The sequence below is a fragment of the Vicia villosa genome, linkage group LG6 (genome assembly GCF_029867415.1).
Source record: "Vicia villosa cultivar HV-30 ecotype Madison, WI linkage group LG6, Vvil1.0, whole genome shotgun sequence".
NCBI lineage: Eukaryota > Viridiplantae > Streptophyta > Magnoliopsida > Fabales > Fabaceae > Vicia > Vicia villosa.
Genome location: NC_081185.1, coordinates 126,958,662 through 126,981,768, shown reverse-complemented (window position 1 = coordinate 126,981,768; position 23,107 = coordinate 126,958,662). Strand labels below are relative to the sequence as shown.

At 35.2% G+C, this 23,107-nt stretch overlaps 3 protein-coding genes across 4 annotated transcripts; 1 reads left to right on the top strand and 2 right to left on the bottom strand.

Annotated features, from left to right (window-relative positions):
* Positions 1-3,756: 3,756 nt before the first annotated feature.
* LOC131609935 (uncharacterized) lies at positions 3,757-7,752 on the bottom strand. Its single transcript, XM_058881767.1, has 12 exons — positions 7,461-7,752; positions 7,141-7,364; positions 6,140-6,212; positions 5,914-5,988; positions 5,723-5,833; positions 5,542-5,584; positions 5,041-5,134; positions 4,819-4,918; positions 4,641-4,736; positions 4,416-4,548; positions 4,228-4,312; positions 3,757-4,131 (listed from the first exon to the last, which is right to left on the bottom strand). The coding sequence occupies exons 1-12, from the start codon at positions 7,545-7,547 to the stop codon at positions 4,002-4,004; spliced, it is 1,251 nt and encodes a 416-aa protein (XP_058737750.1). The 5' UTR covers positions 7,548-7,752; the 3' UTR covers positions 3,757-4,001.
* Positions 7,753-18,840: 11,088 nt separating this feature from the next.
* On the top strand, positions 18,841-20,161 carry LOC131609934 (ethylene-responsive transcription factor ERN1). Its single transcript, XM_058881766.1, has one exon. It carries the CDS (start codon positions 18,913-18,915, stop codon positions 19,753-19,755), a length of 843 nt encoding a protein of 280 aa, XP_058737749.1. The 5' UTR covers positions 18,841-18,912; the 3' UTR covers positions 19,756-20,161.
* A 683-nt stretch (positions 20,162-20,844) lies between these two features.
* LOC131609933 (tubulin alpha-5 chain-like) lies at positions 20,845-23,107 on the bottom strand. 2 transcript variants are annotated; one of them, XM_058881765.1, is made up of 6 exons: positions 22,853-23,107; positions 22,296-22,510; positions 22,020-22,219; positions 21,431-21,939; positions 21,217-21,337; positions 20,845-21,131 (listed from the first exon to the last, which is right to left on the bottom strand). In XM_058881765.1, the coding sequence occupies exons 1-6, from the start codon at positions 22,963-22,965 to the stop codon at positions 20,886-20,888; spliced, it is 1,404 nt and encodes a 467-aa protein (XP_058737748.1). In that variant the 5' UTR covers positions 22,966-23,107; the 3' UTR covers positions 20,845-20,885. The 2 variants fall into 2 exon arrangements, with proteins under 2 accessions (XP_058737748.1, XP_058737747.1); XM_058881764.1 differs by having other exon boundaries at positions 20,845-21,337; positions 22,853-23,098.

Sequence of the window (23,107 nt, the reverse complement as noted above, 5' to 3'; positions counted from 1 at the left end):
AAGGTTCCAATGTTGTTGTTTATTCATCATCAAATATTGTACCCTTTCATGAAAATAACAAGCTATGAGATTTGAGGTCAAAGTATGATGGATGCCTGAGTGTTGTTTCTGAGCATTTTAATGAGTTTTGCAGACAGGGGATAAAAACACATTTGACCATTGAGGTGTCATGGAATTTCTAGGTAATGCCAAAGCAGCTTACTTGATTGAAAGATATTCATTTACACAAATAAACACATATGGAGCTTTAGAGTAGGATGACTGTAACCTACTATGTTTTAAAGGTCCTTAAAAATTTGCTTATTGGTCAAATTAAGCCAATTCAATTTGATGTTAAAGTTGTGAATTGAGGTTTCAATGACTATCTAAGAAGTGGGAATGCTTATAAGCTATTGAGAGTGAAACCTAGAGGATTGATGTTCATCAATCATAGATGTATCACTTTTAGTGAGTCATATACGGGAAAGAATAGTGAAGACTTGGGGATGAAGCTTTTAAAAACTATGGTGAAAAAGATTCAATTTGAGGTGAAAGTTCCTACTATGAATACTAATAGTAGTGAAAGAATGATTAAGATACATCTAACTATCATTAGATTGATGATAAGGTAATGAAGGCGAATGTACCATCTTAAAGCGACGATTATGCTGACCTTGGGTGTTATGCTTGAATGTGACAATAAGGTTGCAAAACTCAGAATTAAGAACCTTTAAGGAGACAATCAAAAGCATGTGGAGTCAAAAAGGGTTAAAAACTCATACTTGTGCGCTTGTTAGACTACTAAAGCAGCAAAATGTGCTTGGGAGTACATAGACCAATTGACAAGATTAAAGTTTAAGCAACGCTTGAACTTAAAAAAAATTGTTCAATAAATGTTGAATTGGCAGAGAGCTGCAAGGTAATTGATGTGTAAATTAACATCACTCCAGTTTCAAGTTAAGGTGGAGATTGTTGAAATATTTCTTAAAACCTTAAATGATGAAGATAAAGAAATATATTTTGAAACTGAAAAAACCAAAAAGATGACAGAAGGCGTCGCAACCACATGAAAGCGGTCTGGTGGAGGTGGCCGACAATTGCATGTGATGGCCGCCAGAAACAAGAAGTCGCCAGCAGAAGGGAGGATCAAAACAACGACTGTAAATGGCGGGAGATGTGGCCGTTAGAGTAAAAAATGCACAGGCACCAAAGTTGCACGACGGTGGACGATGGAATCATAAGATGGCGCCAACATTGCACTGCGACGATCTGAAGATAAAGTACGTCGTTGTCAACTTTGGTCATTGGCACACAGTTGATCATTCACGGTGGCGTGTGATAGTCAATGTAATGGCTCAACTGAGCGGTGGTTCGGGATAGTTCAAATTTTCGATCATCCTCTTCGATTTTTTTGGTTTCCATGTATTGAATTCGTAGATTTTGGTTTGTGAATCCGTTCCTTTGATGAGTTGTGTTTTGGGCTTATTAATTATCCATTGGGTTTCAACAATTATTAATAAGGTTAAATATACAACACCCCTGCAATGCAAGCGAGATTCGCTTTAGCCCCTGTAAAAGATTTTTTCTTGACCCCCCTCGTAATATCCAGATTCTCTTGTTGTGGCCCCCGTGCGCACTATTTGAATCCAGGTTCCATTTTTTAGTGGCTTGACAGTCTAGCTGGATTTTTATTTAATTTTTAAAATCCACTTTTATATTGTAACTGCTTGTAACTTACCATTGGAACATTGACAACCACGAATGATCATTGACAAACATACTCAGATAGAACACGGACAACTAGGCGAGCATCTTTTGGGGTAGCGAGTAGATTGTCCGATTGATGAAGCTTCATAGAAGGACTTGGAAACCTTTCATTCTTGTTTTCTAGAATTTCACCTTGAGGGCAAGGTAAGTTTTTACAAGAGAGGGGAATGTTACGACCCAAATAATTGAGCAATGCCCAATAGAGAATATGAAGAGAGCCCAACATCACAAACTAAACAAGTAGTGGAAGAAGAGAATGATGACCCAACAAATGTCATCAAGAAGCCATCATTGAGTGATTTTATGTGTGAAGGAATGCCTCGAGTGGAATTTTGTTATTTCAATTTTGTTAGTTGTTTTTTGTTTTATCGCAAGTTGGTTATGCTTGGGCATGTATGATGTAAATTACACTCATTTTTTAGCATTGTTGAATGATAAGAACTTTCCCTTTTCTCTCTAAATATTCTTTCTTCTCTCTTTTGGAGTTGTCACTCACTCAAAGAGTATATAAACCGATACACTACGGTATTTGGGTGTAATAAAGATCCTTAAAAAATGTGATTCAACTCGAGAGAAGATTCTTTCTTCTCTCTTTTGGAGTTATCACTCACTCAGTATATAAACTGATACACTACGGTATTTGGATGTAACAAAGATCCTTAAAATGTGTGAGTCAGCAATGGATTTTGAAGTAGTTTGAAAATGGGTTCAACCTAAAAATTCTTGTAGAACTATATGTTGTGATGATAAAAAAAACATGTCTAAGGTTATTCAAATTAATTTGTAGGTTATTTGAATTATGTCAAAGGTGATTCAAATCACCTACATTGGATTGGTCATGTGACTCAAAATACTCGTGCAAAAATTTGATTGTGCATGCAATAATTTGAATCTTATTGTTTTGACAAGCTTATTGAATCAAATCTTTGATTTATTCATATGAAATGTAGATGTAGATCTTAAAAATATACTCCCTCCGTTCCTTTTTAAGTGTCATTTTAGTATAAAGTTCTTCAACCAAGATAGGGAACTATTAGAGTTACTTTTTCTATTATACCCTTATTTATTTTTCTCTTTTCAAATAAATTCAATCATACACTCTCTTTTTCCAATAACTAATTGAAAAATGTGAGGTGGAATTATTAAGAAAATAAGGGTATAATTGACAAACTATAACATTAAATTATAAAACGACAGTTAAATAGGAACAAAAAAAAATTCTTCTAAAACGACACTTAAAAAGGCACGGAGGAAGGATTATATTTACCACTAAATTGTTTTTGTGTCTCAAATTATGTCCAAAAAGTGTTGCAGCATTAATTGCGGAAAGAATTGGAATCTGGAATAAACATGAAAGTTGTAGGTACTTGAATTATATTTGGAAGGGTAAAAGAATAAACTCAACTAAACAACTACAACTTCAAAGGATGGCATTGGTGTCTAAATTTGCAATACAAGATTACATACATTCAAACACATGCCTTAGTACTAAAGTAAGATAATTATTTATGTATCGTAAGATACCTATATAAGTAATAGTTACACTAATATAGAATCATAGAAAATGGAGTGCCACACTAGTAAAAGACATTCATAAACCACAAAAGCTCACTTTTAACACTTTAATTGCTGAAAACATATGAAACAAAATGAACCACTATGACAACATATTGGACCAAAAAAAAGACATTAGCCATTTAGTGGCCTTAAAGTGAATTGTATTTTTTTAGTAGCCTTGTCTCTGTATATTTCAGAGACACTCATGAGAACTAGAGTTCAATCCGTTGCCTCCCTCTCCATTACATGCTATTAAACTATAAATTTTAATCAAGTAATAAGACAAATGATTATGCTATTAAACTATAAATTTTAATCAAGTAGTAAGACAAATGATTAACGCCGTTTAACTAACATCAAATTGTTTGAATAGCATCTAAATTCGATCTCTAACTGAGACAAACATTAAGCATATTTAACTTCTCAACCAAACTTTGAATTACTCTATGCCTCTAAAACTCAAAAGCATGGAGATATATCAGCATTGAACGATATTAAGAAAGATCCTCCAAGGTGTTCTAAATGCATTAGTAAACCTTTTTTCCTAATCTTAAGGTAAAGAAATTGTAAATTTCAAGTCTATTTCCAAATAGATTTACAGGAAAATTTGGCTCCTAAGGAGTAAATGCCTCAATAATCAATATCATGTTGGAAACTAATTAGTACAACACATACTAAGTAATAGAGCAAAACCATGATTAAGAGGCTGCAGCAGATGATCTTTGAGTCTTCAATCCAAACAGATTCTCAAACAGCATTGGAGCCATGGGAGGAATATTCGCAGGTTGAGGAGCCATAAAGTTTACTATCTTTTCATGAACATTATACCTTCAATAACAAGTCATTCAAAAGCTTAATCAGTTCTTAAATGAAAGTTACAAGAACAAGGGTGTAAAAAGGAATTTAGTTTTGATGATTTTGTACCTTATCTTGCGACTTTTTGAGGCGCGACGATCAACGATTTTTCTCTTTTTTGTTTGCATCCTTTTCAAAGCATAAAATGCTTTCTCTGCTCAAATGAAAATAGGCGAAAATGAGAAAATGGTAATGAGGAAAAACTAGATAAAGTAACAGATGATACTAAAATTAATCGGGCAAAATAAAATTGTTACCGGATGATGTAGGATCAACTGTCTCGAAAAATTCTTTCAATAGTTGCTGATAAAATTCAGAATCGTCCAGCAGCTCAGGATCCCCGTCAGCATGTCTTACCGCTTCATCAGAGCTATCGCTAATTTTTGAAACCTGGAGACATACATATGCTAGTAAGTGTCAATGACAGATAAATAATTCAGTTTCTTACTGTTTAGAGACAATTAAAGAAAAAAACGACTTACGGATCCGAATACGTTAACAGCAGATCTTCTAAGTTGCATCTGCTTGACCATTCTACTAGGATCTCTCATATAGCCAGCAACTTGATTGCTGATATCCTGCAACATGGACAACAAATTAGGAGTAAAATAATAATTGGTGTCGTATAGTCGAATTCACATTCCAGTCACAGAACCTCACCTGATTAAAAGCATGTTTGCCTTTAATTGCAGCAGCACCGGTTGTCACTTGAGTCATCCTCTGCCATTTGTTGATAGACTTGTCTCTGAAAGATGCTATACTGCAAGATACAATCATGAAGAGCATTAGCCGAGCATACATGCAAAAAGAACAGCACACGCTTAAGATAGAAAATGAATGCCTAGCACAAAAATTTGTGCACTTAGAACGCTATGAAAATACCTGTTGTGCATCTGAGAAATTTGTGACCACTCTTGATCAAGATTATCATCCAAATCATTAGAAGCTTTTAAGTCTTTTGATGACCTTTCTGAACCTTTATTAAAAGAAACGAAAAATATGGTTATTTTGGAAGTTAAGAGCCACACATTAGAACTTAGTCAACTCCAGCACAAATCAATGTTTCCAACAAGGTCAAAAAAACGAAAGGAAAAATAGACATAGGATTTATCATAGTTTGAGCTACAATTAACTACAGGTCTACATAAAGAACACTTGGTCAGTTCTGAACTCCCTCAAACAACTATAACATGAATCATTAGGCCTACATAAAAAGTACATTGCGAGTCCTCTGCTCACCAAACAACTATTAGATGAATCCTCACCTCAAGCAGCATTTAAGACATTGAAATTTGAGTTCATTTTGCAACCCTTTTCAGCTAGAATAACAAGAAAGAAAAATCTAGAATAAACGAGAATGGGAAAAGAACATGAAGAAATCACCATTAATAACTTGGGTTACTGACGGGTTCTTTGCAATCAGAGCCTGGAACAAGAAAAAATGTTGCGATTAATGAATATTTTACATATATTGGGAAACATTGACTGATAAAAGTAGAGAAGATTGAACATATTAATGTCAATATAACAAATTTTTCCATTCAAGTTTTAACACAGCACACACCTCTTGCAGTTCCAATATAGAATCCAAAGTCTCCTTGGACGAAGTTATCAAGTCTGCATATGCAACTCTAACTGTCTCATCTGATTCACAGAATGAAGATTTTACTGATTCCTGCAGACAAATGACCATATTTGGCTATAACAATAAAATAGCAAATCACGTTAAATCACCAAAATGGGGTAGGAAAATACCTCAGGTAGCCTGTTAGAACTTGAGAATGGTTTCTGAAGTAAGAACCTAAGCTCGAGAATTTTGTACCAGAGGGCCTTCAGTCAAAACAAATTTTGATTATATAATTATAAACTCAAAATGGAAACCACTAAATAATACAAAGAAAATGAGGAAAGAGAAGAATAAATAAGTGACAACAAATCTCCAAACAAAAAGGTCTACTCCATAATGAAACAGAAAGCACACCTTTTGACTTTTCACAGCTTGTCCTTTCAGAAGATCTTCATCCTTATGATGCTTCAAGTTCTTCAAAATGTTTCTGAGGTTAGAAAAAGATAATATTCTCAGTCTCATTTCAGAATTCACAAAATCTCATATAGATTAAACAATGGAAATAGTACAAAAAGCTCACTGTAACTCAATTCCTCCTTAGAAACAACTGTAACAACAATTAGTAAGATGACTCATGAGCCATCTGGTTGATGGAAGGCCGTATTTCTTACATTAACACGTTGCATAACTCTGAAACTTTGAATCTAGTAATAAAGAAAATCACAGACTAGAAAGCTCCCTCTCCGACCATATCAGGGTCCAAGGAAAGGTTGGACTCATTATGGGCCAATTGTAGCCTATAAACCAGTGACATAGACATGTATCGACACCAGACACGACACTGATAGTGACACGTAGATCCCAAGAATAATTAAATAAAATGGAAGTGAATGACTGTAACCATATATCAGTGTCAAACACCGAGACGTGTCATGTCAGACTTTCCTTTAATCTTAACTTAAGTGTAGATACTACATAGATTGTAGGTAGTCTTACCTTGTGTTTTCAAATGCAACTACAAAGTTACACTATAGCTAACTATGAAGCATCAACGCCAGTGTAGTAGATGGCGGCTAGCGGTCCAGGGCAGAGAGCCAAAATCCCGCCATACCGGCCGCTATAGCGGATTCTCGGTCGATATTTACAATAGCGGCGAGCCCATAAACCGCTATGTATATCCGTCATAGCAGCCATGGTGGCGCTATTTGATAACATTGATCAACACTTCAGATAACAACAGTTTCTAGTGTTCGGTGGCGCCAATACGAATTACATTCAATCTCTTCCATTTTTTCTAAATTATCACGGTTTCTACGTGTCAACATAAGATGGCCCGAAGCCCGTGTTATTATCAGTGTTTCAGAGCTACTATCAAGCAATTGAAAATAAAAGTATGAATTAGTATATAATCTTACAGCTCCTGCTCCTCCTGGTTATGAATATCCCTATATTCTTTCTCAAGTTCTTCCATCTCATCATGGTTCCATTCACTTTTCTTTACTGTCCCTTCTTCTTCTTCCTCATCTGTTCCCTCATCTTCTTCTTCTTCTTCATCTTCTTCTTCCTCGTCTGCTACGTCGTCGTCTTCTTCTTCTTCTACGTCATCCTCCTCCTCCTCCAACTCACTATCATTACTAACCTAAATCATCAAAAAATCACCCATAATCAAAATTCACAATGAAACCACGAAACCCAGACAAAAAAATAAACTTTACAACAATGAATGAGGATTTACCTCTTCCACGGACATAAAATCGTCGTATTCATCCGAATCAGTGTCACTCTTTTGCATTAATTTTGATTTCTTGGAAGACGAACCCATTTCAAAACCCAAATTCAAATGTTTTGTTAAGAACGAAGAAAAGATAAGGCTGATTAGGGTTCAGAGTGAAGAAGAAAAAGCGGTTATATTATATCAGCTTCGCAGAGAGGGGCGTGGCTGCGATGGAGGAGGAGGAAAACGGAGACAAGGGTTTTAGAGTTCAGAATTGTTTTCTATGACTAATGTTCAAAACGACGCCGTTTCAGTTTTTTTTTTACAAAACCCTCTTGAATTTTTCTCTATTTTCATATTTTTGTTTTAAACATTCAATCCTTGAATTTTTTAATAGTTGGAAAAATTTCTTGAGTTGTGAAATCATTCGATCAAATTAAAAATTGGCATAATTATTATATTGTTTTAGAATTTGAATTAGTCTAAAGTATTATGCAACAGTATTATGTTGAGATTAACTAGACTTGTTAATTATGTCATTAAGGATAAAATAGTTTTAGAAAAAAATAATTTTAAAAAAATATACTGAGAACATCATTTATATGCTAAGGATGTTAACGTTTCTTTCATAATCATTAGGGTCATTGAAGTTGGTAAAAAGATGATTTTTAACTATTGTTTCATTTGCTATGACAATTAACAGGTCTTAAGATTAGTCATTATGCTATGTTGATTTATAGTATTTAGCAAGAAAAGTTTTTAATCATACATAATGTACATGTCAAAAAATACAGGAGTGTGTGGTATCCCTACTCAGGTATGGGATAACGGGAGATCTTTGTAATTTTTGGTGGTTAGGGTTTGCTCATGCGGTGGAAGGCTACTTTATTAATGGGAGGCGAGTCCCTCAGCTTGGGACGAGTCCCTCAGCTGAAGGCGACTCCTTTAATGGAGGTGAGTCCCTCAGTTTGGGGTGAGCCCCTCAACTGAAGGTTGCTCCTTTCATGGGAGGCGAATCTCTCAGTTGGGGGTTAGTTATCACCTTCTTTCCAAATGTCTCCTAGGAGATGTCAAACTTCACTTGATTGACCTTAGGGAGTTCAAAAATGTCAGTCATTTATGAAAGATTGAATGTTTAGTGAAAAAGGAGTGTGGATTGTATTTAATGCAACTCGTGATGGTTTTCCTTGGGAAAACCAATCTAACCCTTTTTTCAATGCGTGTCCTCAATGTGTAGGAACTTTTCCACTCTTTGCAGTAGTATGTCCATTGAGTGGATACATTTCTTATGTTATTGGACTTATATAAAATAAACTAATATGCTTCCCAGAGAAATCTTTTTCCCTTTTCTTTCGGACTCTCCATTTTTTCTCCCTCAGCAAAAATATATAAGCCTACAAAAGCTTTAAAGAAGAAAAAGGTTGTGAGATTCGTTCTTTCTCCTAGGGCATAAACACTGTTATTTATCCTTTTTCTCCTTCTTTTCATCGGAAGCTAATAGCTAGGAAGAAAATCAAGTATATTCATGTTTGAGATATTGCATCCCTATATTTATACTCTAACATGATCAGTAGGTTTCGTCAGAGTATTGGATTTTTCTAATATAGGGCGCGAAAAGGACGTGATCCTGGAACCATGTTTAGAAATGGAGAGAGCAAATATGACCCCCGTTGGCGAGTTATTTGCTCCATATTTTTTTATTTTTACCTACCCATTATCCACGAGTTGGGGGTTCTGATTCCTTTTACCTCTTTTGAGGCAGACTTTTTGGCGGTTATTAATATCGCATGTGTTAGGTGTGAATATGACAATAGAAAACAGTCTAGAGGATGAGTGAATAGACTTTAAAAAATAAAATCAACCAATCCTTCAAATAAGAATAACCAAAAGATTTTCAAAGTTTGAGCGCGAAAGTTGATAGAGCGAAAATGTGAAATTATACTCAATTGACAATTATTTAGTAACAACTCAAATCAATTGAAAAATATTGTAACGTCTAGACGAAGAAACACTACGTATGTGGTTGAGTCAATTGAATAAGTCACGAGATATGTTTACACAATTAATCAATAAGGTGAACTCTAAAAGCAGGATGTTTCTCAAATTTTAATCACCACTAAAGGTCTTAATAGGTTTTCAATTCCAACAAAATATAAGCTTATCAATTTAATCGTTATCACCAAAAGCATAAACCTAAGCATGTATGTTCTACAAAATTCAAATTCAAGAGTAAGAGTTAGAGAGATGACATCGGGATATATAGTGGTTCAACTCTTTCGTCCTCGAGTCAGTCTATGTCTGCTTTAATAGTTGTTTCTTTATTTTGACAAATATCTTGAGAGTATATACAATTAATAGATATGGATGTTGATATGCATATGGCCAACTGCTAAACTCTTAAGTGCAATCTTGACTCGATTAACGTTTCCAATATTCCAATATCACCAATATAATTCCCTTCGTGTGTAGTAGTCAACCCCTTGATCCTACCGATTCCTTGAGCGGTGAATTATCTGAAGATGTAAAAATAGCTATGTCTTATTCGTAATCTTCCACACATTCACTACTAAGGCTATTTTGGAGAAAAGACCTTATTTTCACTAGAATTTGTCAGATCCAATGACAACAACCTCAGGCTTGCAAGAAACTGGAAATCTTTGAACAAGTCTCCAAGAACGGTTCGTTTCAAGACAGAGTCAATTAATTAACATTCACTCATGATTAGGATATGAGAGTTGGAATGAGGTTAAAGATGAAATATTTTTTATGCAAGAGTTTCAAAAGAGGTGGTTGATTTTTCACATAAATTCCCAAAAATGAATATGAATTCTTGCATGAAAAAGGTAGGAAAGAGCTTATATATGTGATTGAGATTAAGCACACAAAAGACTGAAAAAGGTTGGTTAGCTTGAATCAAGGTAAATGCATGTAATGAGTCAAGTGAGCAAATGAATGGAATAAAAGAGATTCAGATTTTTTTGACCCATTTGCAGTTGATTCGAATCAAGTGTAATGTGTGATTTGAATCATAGGTCTCGTGATTCGAATCATGTGCAATAATTTATTCGAATCAATTGCTCCAGGAACTTCAGAAAAACTAGAAAAAGTTGCATGATTCGAATTATATTGAAAAACAATTGTCATGTCTGAGTGATGAGAAAAAAATGATTTTCTTTTGTATTTGAGGACAAAGGCATATAGAGATGTAATTCTCAAGTGAACCTTTTTTTGATTTTGTTGGGAGCCCATACTATGTTACACCACTGGTCTTGTGCAAATTATATTGACCTGATTAAGATGTGTGGAGTGCTAAAGTTATTTTTTACATCTTATTATTTCCAAAATAACTTTTAGGGTTAAATGGCTTTCACCCCCCTGCAATAGTAGCGAGTTTGATTTACCCCCCTTTTAAAAAAAAAATTGGATTATCCCCTGTAATATTTGGGCACCCCCCTAAACGTGTAAAAACTAGGGGGAAAAATAAAAAAAATATATTTTACAGGGGGTAATTTTCCCTCTTAGGGGGCAAAAGACTTACAATTTTAATATTATAGGGGGATAATCCAATTTTTTTTAAAAGAGGGGTAAACCGAATCTCGCTACTATTGCAGGGGGTGAAAGCCATTTAACCCTAACTTTTATTAATAGTTGTTGTGAAAAAAATATTCCACAAAGTTTGAATTTAGAAATTACACAAGGTGTCTCAGTTAAGATATAATTTTTTAAAATTAAAAATTTTAATTTTAATTTTAATCCTTTAAGTGGTTTTAGTTGTTATTTTGATTTGTTATGTTGTTTGTTCCATTTTTTTTTTCTTTTTAAGATACAAATGATACTTTAGTCTCTTTAGTTTTTACATACCAATTTAACATCTTAAATTATAATATATAATTTAGTCTCTTTAGTTTTTCCCATACCATTTTAACATCTTAAATTACAAATATTATACACTTTATTCCCTTAAGTTACACATGTTAAACACTTTGATTATTTCACTTATTGGTTAACATATAAAAGGGACCATAATGAAATAAAATAAAAAAACCAAGGAACCAATGTCTAAAATATAACAATTAAGAGATTGAAGTGGAAACAAAATCAAAGAACCCAACGTAAACTATGCAAAATTTCAGAAATTCAAAATTTTTGCACACCTATATTAAAACTAGGGTGCAATATCTTATAGGGGCACTACTTTCCCACTAGGCTAGATGAATTAATTGTGTATCTTGTAAGATTTTAATGTGATAAAAACCTAAACTTGTGAGTCTTCAACTAATTTTTTCTCTTACCATAGTTCATTCATTATGAAACAACTTGCAGTATTGGTATTCTTCAAATGTTACTATTTTTTCCCACTCCCATAGTTGTTATTTTTTCCACTGCCAAATATAATTGAGTTGAAAGCTGCATAAATAATAGATCTCTGCAATACATACCAATAAGCTGCCATATAATATATATAACATAAAAATAAACTACTATACAATTGTTGTGAAAAACGATGTCAAGAACAAAATATAATAGGGAATTAGAGAAGATAAGAAGAACACAAGATTTGGTTATAACTGCTATTCTTTTACTTTCTCTTAGAAAACAAGATTACAAGTTTACAAGAATAACCAATAACCTCTCTCACCCTAAATTAGGATTTGCTGTGTACAATGATGAGAGATTAGTATGCTATTTATAATAAAACCTAACATACTAACTCACTAATGGGCTTTTTCCACAAGGTCCATTATACAAGCCAACTTAATAAACAAGCTAACTTAACAAATTAGGGTTTAAACACTAAAACCTAATTTAACATGCTAACAACCCTAGCATCTTCGACACAAGCATGTGAACAACCTTCGAATTCATGCTTAATCCTGTCGAACCAAAAAACTACCATTCAACCATACTAGAGTTCGATCCAATATCTCACAAATCTCCATCTTGGACCTAACTCTACAACATCAAGGGAACAAACTAGCTTTCTTCATGCAGCTTTATCAACTGCATACAGTGGAAAAGCTTGCAACTCGGCAATGTCTTTGTGATCATATCAGCAGCACTGTCCTCAGTCGAAACCTTCAGCACTTGGACTTCTCCACGCTCGATTACTCCTCTGACGAAATGCAATATCACATCAATGTGCTTAGTTCGCTCATGATAGGCTGAATTCTTCGATAGGTGTATTGCACTTTGACTATCACATTTAACAGTGATACCTCGACCTTGAAGTTTTAGCTCCTTCGCAAAACCTTCAAGCCACAATGCTTCTTTTACAGCTTCAGTTAGGGCAATATACTTCACTTCAGTGGTTGATAGAGCAACACCCTTCTGAAGTGTTGCTTTCCAACTAATTACTATGTCAAACATAGTGAAAACATATCCAGAAATAGATTTTCTAGAACTCATACAACCTGCATAATCAGAGTCGACATATCCTTCGATTGCTGCTTTACTATCTTCACCCAAGGCTCCACCATAAATTAGGACTATGTTCAGAGACCCATTTATGTACATTAAAATCCACTTCAATGCTTGCCAGTGAGCCTTTCCAGGATTCGCCATGTACCTGCTTACAAGACTTACTGCATATGCTATATCGGATCTAGTACAAACCATAACATACATCAAAGAACCAACTATATTAGCATATGGGATACTATTCATATAGGCTCTTTCAACATCAGTATTGGGACACTGATCAATACTCAACTTGAATTGAGGGTTTGTCGGAGTCACAACTAGCTTCGAATTCGACATACCAAACCTTTCGAGAATCTTTCGTAGATATGCCTCTTGAGATAAGCATAACTTCGACTTCTTTCTATCTCTTCGAATGTCAATTCCAAGAATCCTGGAAGTGGCTCCCAGATCCTTCATATCGAACTCCTTATTGAGTTTAGCCTTCACCCTCATTACATCTTCAACATTTTTGCTTGCTATGAGAATATCATCCACATAAAGCAACATAATAACAAATGAATTACCAGGTCGAAATCTGAAGTAAACACAGTGGTCGAACTGACTTTTAATGAAACTTATGCGTGCCATGAACTTGTCGAATCTCCTATTCCACTATCGAGGAGATTGTTTCAGCCCATATAAAGATCTCTTTAGCTTGCACACATAATCTTCCTTTCCCTTTTCGACATACCCTTCAGGTTGCCTCATCAGGATCGTTTCATCTAAATCACCATACAAGAACGCAGTCTTCATATCCATTTGTTCTAGTTCAAGGTCGAACTGTGCCACCATGACAAGCAACATTCGAATGGACCTATGCTTCACAACAGGAGAAAACACATAATTGAAGTCGACACCTTCTTTCTGAGTGAAACCCCTTGCGACCAACCTTCCCTTGTATCTTTTCGACGTCACTCCTTCAATTCCTTAACTTTGAAAATTCATTTACATCTGACTAACCTGGCTCCAGCAGGTTTCTTGATCAGTTCCCAGGTGTGATTATCATGAAGAGATTTCATCTCATCATCCATGGCCTTCAGCCATTCAGTCTTATTTCGACTCCTCATAACTTCCTTATAATCTCTAGGTTCATCATCAAGCACCTCACCGACAGAGATTAATGCCTAAGCTATAAGATCTGCATACCCAAGTCTCTGAGGTGGCTTGATGACTCTTCTTGACCTATCTCTCGATAATAGGTAGTCATCGACAGTTTCCTCAACTTCCTCAGCATCTTCTGCTTCTTCTTCGACTTCATCAGGGATATGCAATTCAACATCAACTTGCTCCACCTCAACAGGAATCTCTACCTGTTCCATCTCTTATGCACTTCGACCATCATCATCATCAGTTTTCTCGAAAGCCATCTCAGCTTCATTGAAAACTACATCTCGACTGGTGATACACCTCTTGTGACCTGGCTCTAGGCACCATAGCCTATAAGCTTTGACTCCTTCAGGGTATCCCATGAACATGCATTTCAGAGCTCTAGGTTCGACCTTGTCTTGCCTAATGTGAGCATAGGTTATGCAGCCAAATACTCTCAGTTTGTCGAGATCTGGTGGATGTCCCGACCAAACTTCTTCAAGTGTCTTCATATCTAAGGTTGTCGAAGGACATCTGTTTATCAGATATGTTTCTGTCGAAACAGCCTCAACCCAGAACACCTTCTTTAACCCCGCACTAGTCAACATGCACTTGACTCTCTCCAAAATAGTTCGATTAAACCTTTCAGCCAAACCATTTTGTTGTGGAGTACCTGCAGTAGTTATGTGCCTTGCAATACCAGAGGCAGCACAAAAAACTGTCGGATGCCTCATTGCAAAATTCAAAGCCATTATCGGTTCTCAACCTCTTGACCTTCTTGCCAGTCTGATTTTCAACCAGAGTCTTCCAATTTTTGAAATTCTCAAAAGTTTCATCCTTATTTTTCTGGATGAATACCCATAACTTCCTGGAATAATCATCAATTATGGATAGAAAATACCTTACTCCTAAATATGATGGACACCTTGCAGGCCCCCAAAGATCAGCATGGATGTAATCAAGGGATCCATGTGTTCTTTGTTTGCCTTTGTTGAACTTCACTCTGCAAGATTTTCCAAGTACACAGGATTCACAAAATTTCAACTTCTCGACTTTGTCTCCACCAAGCAGATTTTGTTTCCGTAATTCGACCATACCCCTTTCACTGACATGACCCAATCTCATGTGCCAGATTTCTGTCTTCGACAACGGTTTCGTGGATGCAACATTTGTCGAACCACTTACAACTTCAGCCTCAAGGGTATACAAGCCTTGTTTCTTCACGCCTCTCAAGACTTCCTTCGACCCCTTCATGACTCATAAGATACTTTTCTCTCATTGGAAAACATATCCTTTCTTGTCGAATTCACCAAGAGAAAGTAGATTTCTCTTCAAATCAGGAACATACCTGACTTCAGTCAACAACCTTATTGACTCATCATGGAGCTTGAATCTCACAGATCCAACACCTGCAATTTTGCAAGCCTTGTTGTTTCCCAGCAATACTGATCCACCATCTAGATCACATAATTCCTCGAACAAGTCTTTGTTTGGAGTCATGTGTCAAGTGCAACCTGAATCCATAATCCACTCCTTCCTAGAGTCACTGCTCGAAACCACAAGGACATCAGATGATTCGAAATTATCTTGAACAATGGCTGCATTACCATTATCCTTACCTCCATGATCTTTCAGGCGTTCAGGACACACCTTTCTTGTGTGACCCTCCTTCTTACAATGATAGCATCGAATACCAGATGCTTCGCCACTATAAGACTTCGACTGACTTTTGCCCTTCTTCTTGTCGAACTTACCATCCTTTCACAAGAATTTTTCTTTAACGGCCAAACCTTCACCAACAGTTGAAGGTTTTTGCTCCTTTCGTTCGTTCAAGTGCTTAGAATACAAGGCTGATTGAACTTCTTTAAACGTCAGGGAATCCCTTCCATACAAGAGAGTTTCTTTGAAGTGAGCATGTGATCGAGGCAAAAAACACAATAGTAACAACGCTTGATCTTCATCATCGATCTTCACATCAATATTTTCAAGACCAAGAATCAGCTTGTTGAACATATCCAAGTGCTTAGCTAACACTTTGTCTTCAATCATCTTGAATGAATACAAAGCTTGCTTCAGGTAGAGTCGATTTACCAGCGATTTGGTCATATACAAACTTTCAAGTTTCACCCATAACCCTGAAGCCGTCGTCTCCTTTAATACCTGTCTGAGAACCTTATCACCAAGGCTTAACAAAATTGCGGTGTGTGCTTTCTCGATCATATTCGTCTTCTCCGCTGCCGTCAAATCTACATTCATGGCTGCCTCTCCCTTCAACGCTTCCAAGCAATCCTTCTGAACCAGTAGGGCTTTCATCTTCAAGCGCCACAGACCGAAATCATTCACTCCGATGAACTTTTCAATCTCATACTTTGTTGAAGGCATCTTCTCCACGCTCACCGCACCAATTTGTTGTGAAAAACGATGTCAAGAACAAAATATAATAGGAAATTAGGGAAGATAAGAAGAACACAAGAATTGGTTATAACTGCTATTCTTTTACTTTCTCTTAGGAAACAAGATTACAAATTTACAAGAATAACCAATAACCTCTCTCACTCTTAATTAGGATTTGATGTGTACAATGATGAGAGACTAGTATGCTATTTATAATAAAACCTAACATACTAACTAATGGGCTTTTTCCACAAGGCCCATTACACAAGCCAACTTAATAAACAAGCTAACTTAACAAATTAGGGTTTAAACACTAAAACCTAATTTAACATGCTAACAACCCTAGCATCTTCGACACAAGCATGTGAACAACCTTCGACTTTATGTTTAATCCTGTCGAACCAAGAAGCTACCATTCGATCATACTAGAGTTCGATCCAGTATCTCACAATAATAGTTCCCAGTGTTACTATTATTAAATTATCATTAGTATATTTTGTCACTTTTTTATGTATGTTAAATTAAAATATTAATATTTAAATTTATATGTATCATTTATGAAGTACTCTATATTCTAGAGTTGATTGTTTGACCGATTCGAATAAATAATTTATTGTCTTTTATCATTTTTTATTAAATTAAATTGTTGTCTTGTACACAAAGAATTATTATTACTAATGACTATTTATTTTGTTTTCTATTTTTCTTTATCCTCATACATTAAATTTTTTAGTATGATTGATTTCACAATAATATTTAAAAGATCGAATTGTATTGAAAATCAATTTGGATTACCTACCCTTTAAAAAAAGTATTTATAAATAGCAACACCTCACATGATATAAATTAAATATTGCAAGGATGTAATATTAAAATGTAACACATGCAATTATTGTACAATTTGCATGATTAACGATTTACTATATTGTTCGAAAAGATTTTAAAAGATAACATTACTCTGTTGGATTGCTAATTTAAGTTGATATAATAAACTTGTGTCTTTTTCCCCATATCTTCATTCTTGTCTAACGTGAGATCCATTGTGAACTTTAGTGGCATGCAATATTTTCTTTCAAAATAATTTGTCAACTTCAAATAAGGTAAGTATTTTAGATTAACAAATTATTATATAGTTGAGGTGGCAAGTGACTATTTTCAGCTTAGTGGCAAGCATGGCTTTAATCTCTATTATGTTTATGGAGCCTCCAAGTGGCAGCCATTCATGCTTCACCATAATCTTTTCAACTGTTTGACTTACCAAAAAGAGGGGAAGAAAGGGGACAAGGACTAGGTACCCTAAACTCTATCTAACCCTAATGTCTTTTCTGGTTTATCTATCTTATTTGCTGATTCCATATTCCTTAGCGTGGCCTTAAGATTATTTGCTGACTTGGATATTCAATCAAATGTGTAATTTTTTTGGCTTTTTCTAGATGTAGGGTTGCTACGATCCTTCAATAATTATTCCAAAGAAAAATGATTTAATAATATATCCGTTTGATTTATCGTAAGGATTTTTCGAATTTCAAATAGCGATATAATTTTATTATAGATGTTTTATTGAACATATTTCGACGTATCAGAGTATACGTGAAGAAAGAGGCGTATATGAATTTCTTGAATCATTCACTCAAGAGGAAATCGACACTTAAGCCAACATATGTTATGGTATACGGTTAATAGGAGGAAAACATGCATGTGTGAATTTAAATAGGATTTCTCCACTGGTATGACTGAAAATTGAAAATTTTACTGTGAGACAGACAATCTTCAAATCCGCTTAATGTAAATTGATCAAACATAAGAAAAGGTGTTCTGAAAATCAACATACTTTTATACTATTTGCATTTGATATTTTTGATTTTTTTAGTAGGAAAGAAAGTTAATCTTTTACGTAAAGTTCAAAAGCAACATTGCATCTCCTATGTCAATAGATGTAAATTTTAAAAGAATTGATTTTGCCATCTAAAAATAATAGCAACGCAATTTATTGTCTGTATGTCTTTTTTTATTTTTCTGTAATCTTTAATATATTTAAAAAATTCAACTTATTTATGGATTATACTCTTCTCATGAGAAAACTCAAAAAACCATATAAGAAAATAATTCTAAGCCATTTAAGGAGTTAGGGACAGTATATGTTAGAATGTTTAGGTGATTTTGTTTTTGGCACATACATCCAAATTGCAAGCTTGTCTGCTTCCAAACGACAGCTATAGGAGTGGTCATTCAGTTGAAAAATTAAAGGCATCCCCAATTAAATTTCAAAGGTATATAGTCATTATCATACCAAATTCTTTAAAATATTCTTTACAAAAATTTATCAAACAGCTTCCAAATCCCAAGACAATGTGTATATGCAATATATTAATCCAACTTGCTTAATCAAAAGCTTACCAACTTTTTCATACACATATAAATAGAATCTCATAGCTTGCAAACTATAGCATAAAAAAAATTAAGTAATATCTAAAGCATTTTCTTCATATTTATTTTCCACTCAAAAAATACTAATTCTAGAAAAAACTTTGTGATGGAGATTCATTTTCAGCAACCAAACATGCAGCAGTTTCAGAATCATAATCAGAATCAGAATCAGAAAGCAGGAATTTCAGTGAACAAAGGAGGAAAGTTCAAAGGAAGAAACAGAAACAGCAATAACACAAACAAGTTTGTTGGTGTGAGACAAAGGCCATCAGGTAGGTGGGTTGCTGAGATCAAAGACACAACTCAGAAGATAAGAATGTGGCTTGGAACATTTGAGACAGCTGAGGAAGCAGCTCGAGCTTACGATGAAGCTGCGTGCCTTCTTCGAGGTTCGAATACTCGAACCAACTTCATCACTCATGTTTCATTGGACTCTCCTCTTGCTTCTAGGATAAGAAATCTTCTTAACAACAGAAAAGGCGAGAAAAAACAGGAGGATAATGCTGTTGCTTCTGCTCCAAGTAACATCAACACTCTTACTAGTAGTAATACTGATACAAATACAGTTACAAGCAATGGTGATAACAAGGAGAATTCTCTTTCGAGCGAGGCTACTCAGAATAAAGAACTTTTCGAGGATGGTTATAAACCGGATTTGAGCAATTGCAAGGAGATTTTTGAGTCAGGTTCACAATCCAATTTTCCATGGGGATTTGGACCTGTTTTTGACCATTTTCCTTTTGCTCAATTATTGGATATTACGAAGAGCAACGATGGAATGATCGATGCGTCTAGCCTGGAGCTTTCGGAATTTGAAAGAATGAAAGTTGAAAGACAGATATCAGCTTCACTTTATGCTATTAATGGAGTGCATGAGTACATGGAAGCTGTTCATGACTCTAATGAAACCTTATGGGATCTTCCACCTTTGTGCCCATTGTTCTGTTGAAATTTTATAAGGTCTAAATTAATGATGTTGCAGCCCTATTTTTTCCTTCTTACTGTTGTCGAAAACTCGAGGGAAGTATGTTGAATGTACGACGGATTGAACTATTACAATAACATAGAGGTGTAATTGTGTTTTCTTTACAAACTAGTGTGAAACCCGGGTCCTAATTGCAGTTACGTTACAATCTTTGATATTATAGAGAATCACAGTTAAACGTGTTTGATGCAACCGCATTCATGATTGTGTTGCGGTTGTGGAGACATACAAGTCTTGATTGCGGTTACACCTATGCGAATCATGGATAAGTACAATAGAATTACTCTAGAATTTCTTTCATGAAAGAGACAAGTACTATGCTTTCTTTATAATTAATTAATCTACCAAGACTATCATATCTTATAAGATTTCGGTCCAATGTTTCTGCATAATTCTCTGCCTTTTGGTTATCTGCATAAGCCACGATATCTCAATCAAATATATAGCTACATAACATAATTGATTAACTCAAAAATCCTTAACTTAGATCAAGATTAAGTGATAGGACTGAGAATCTGAGATTAAATTACTTTTTACATCCAAAGATATGGTAACATTTTGCTTATAGTACTTCAATGGCATCACTTTCATGTCACATGTCTTGTGGACCTAGAAACTCACTCTTAAATATTCTTTTTTTCTTCATGCTTATCCTCTCCTTTCTCTCCCACATGGCTCTTGAAGACTACATTGAGACTTAACTATAACATAGAGCACTCTAAAACAAAAGGCTTTTGATGCTATTCATAGTTGACAAGTTCTAAGAGTGTGTTTAGGTTAAAAGCTTGCATCATCCAATTTTGCTTATGTATACAAAGTTGGTATCATATATAATTAGGTGGACAGCTAGCACCACCATCTATGGTATTGTTGAAACACATGAGCTGTGATTTCTATATATTGAATGATTCAAAGATAGACCTTATAATAGTTTATCACCAAACTTCATCCTAAGTCTACCTACTCTTCCTTGGAAGAAAATAACACTGCCAATCTCTGTAGCACCGACACCTCTGAAAAATATGCGTCTGTGTTAGTGTCGGTGTCCAAAACTGATAAGAAAAGTTGTATCAACATTTTTTAACATGTAACATTCAAAAGTACAGAGCTAGCACACAACAGAAAGATTCTTGAACAATGACAATACTTAATACATAGCTAGAGATACAATACAAGAGACAGAAACAAGAAGGGAGGTGTAGACAGTTGATGAATGATTGATGAAATCTTTCAGTAGTCATCAACATCATCATCATCACCAACTTCACCTTCTGCTCCAACTTCTTCATAATCTTTTTCAAGAGCAGCAAGATCTTCTCTAGCTTCTGAAAATTCACCCTCTTCCATTCCTTCACCTACATACCAATGTACAAAGGCCCTCTTTGCATACATGAGATCAAATTTATGATCGATCCGAGCAAAAACCTCGGCCACAGCTGTGTTGTTGCTTATCATACAAACAGCACGCATCACCTTCGCAAGATCACCTCCCGGTACCACTGTCGGAGGCTGGTAGTTTATACCACACTTGAAACCAGTTGGACACCTAAAATTAGTCATGAAAAATCACTCAATCATTAGCAAGGAACATAATCTAAATTATGACTCATAATGTGACATTCCAAGGAAGCGTAATTACCAATCAACAAACTGAACTGTTCTCTTTGTTTTGATATTTGAAACAGCTGCATTAACATCTTTAGGCACAACGTCTCCACGATACATGAGGCAGCACGCCATGTACTTTCCGTGTCTAGGATCACACTTAGCCATCATACTCGACGGTTCAAAAACTGCGTTGGTAATCTCAGGAACCGATATCTGCTCATGGTAGGCCTTCGCAGCAGATATTACAGGCGCGTAAGACGAAAGCATGAAATGGATACGAGGATAAGGAACCAAGTTAGTCTGAAACTCGGTAACGTCAACATTGATTGCACCGTCAAATCTCAAGGAAGTGGTCAACGAAGAGATAATTTGAGAAATCAAACGGTTCAAGTTAGTATAAGTAGGCCTTTCTATATCTAACGATTTTTTGCATATATCGTATATTGCTTCATTGTCTAAAAGTACAACCACATCGGTATGCTCAAGAAGAGAATGAGTGGAAAGAACACTGTTATAAGGTTCAACAACTGCAGTAGATACCTGCATAATTATCATAGAATGATTAACTAACACACTTTGTGTGCACGCACGCGCGCATTCACGCAAATATGAAGCAGTACCTGAGGAGAAGGATAGATGGTAAAGCCAAGTTTAGACTTTTTGCCATAATCTACAGACAACCTTTCCAAAAGTAGTGATCCCAAACCCGAGCCAGTACCTCCACCAACAGCATTGAAAACAAAGAATCCTTGTAATCCTGTGCAATTGTCTGCTAATTTTCTGATACGCTCGAGGCATAGTTCAACGATTTCTCTTCCAACTACATAACAGATACACAAATAAAGCTAAAAAGTGAACAAAATAGCTAATTTGAACTGCATTGGAAATTGGCTTACCAGTGTAATGCCCCCTTGCAAAATTATTAGCAGCATCTTCCTTACCAGAAAGTAATTGCTCAGGGTGAAAGAGTTGTCTGTAAAGACCAGTTCTTACTTCATCAATAACAGTAGGTTCAAGATCAACAAATAAGGCCCTCGGCACATGCTTGCCCGATCCTGTCTCGCTGAAAAACGTGTTGAAAGCATCGCGCGCTACGCCAGGTGAGGTATCACTTCAATGCAAGTAGATAGAGAAATCAGCATTAGTTGTGCCTAATCAACCATATATTAGTTAACAAGTGTATCCAAATATCAAGAAAAAGTAACATAGGATTCCCTTAATTCTGTTAATCTGATCAAAATTTCAAGTCAATAATGAAAAAGAGTTCATAGAAACTGTTATCTCAAATTGGATTATTAACTTAAGAGCTAATTTTGTATCTTTTGAGCTTTCTTACAACAGAAGAAAAAAAAGTCAAACCAATTACATAATAATAAACTAACACAATCCATTAGAAAATTCATGTAAACAAGTTAAAAAAAAACATTGATCATATAAAATAAAAAGTGTGTACCTAGGCATCAAGCCATCAGGTTGAATTCCATGTTCAAGACAATAAAGCTCCCAACATGAATTTCCCACTTGAATTCCAGCTTGTCCAATATGAATACTTATTATCTCTCTCATCTTTTCTATGCTGCAAATCAGAATCACAAGAAAGAGGAAAGAAGAATATTTGATATTTTCTTTAGAGTTTATAAGATGATGATGACAGAAATTCTGAATAAGTGAAGAAAGGTTATAAAAGTCAAATGGTTACATGCTTTTA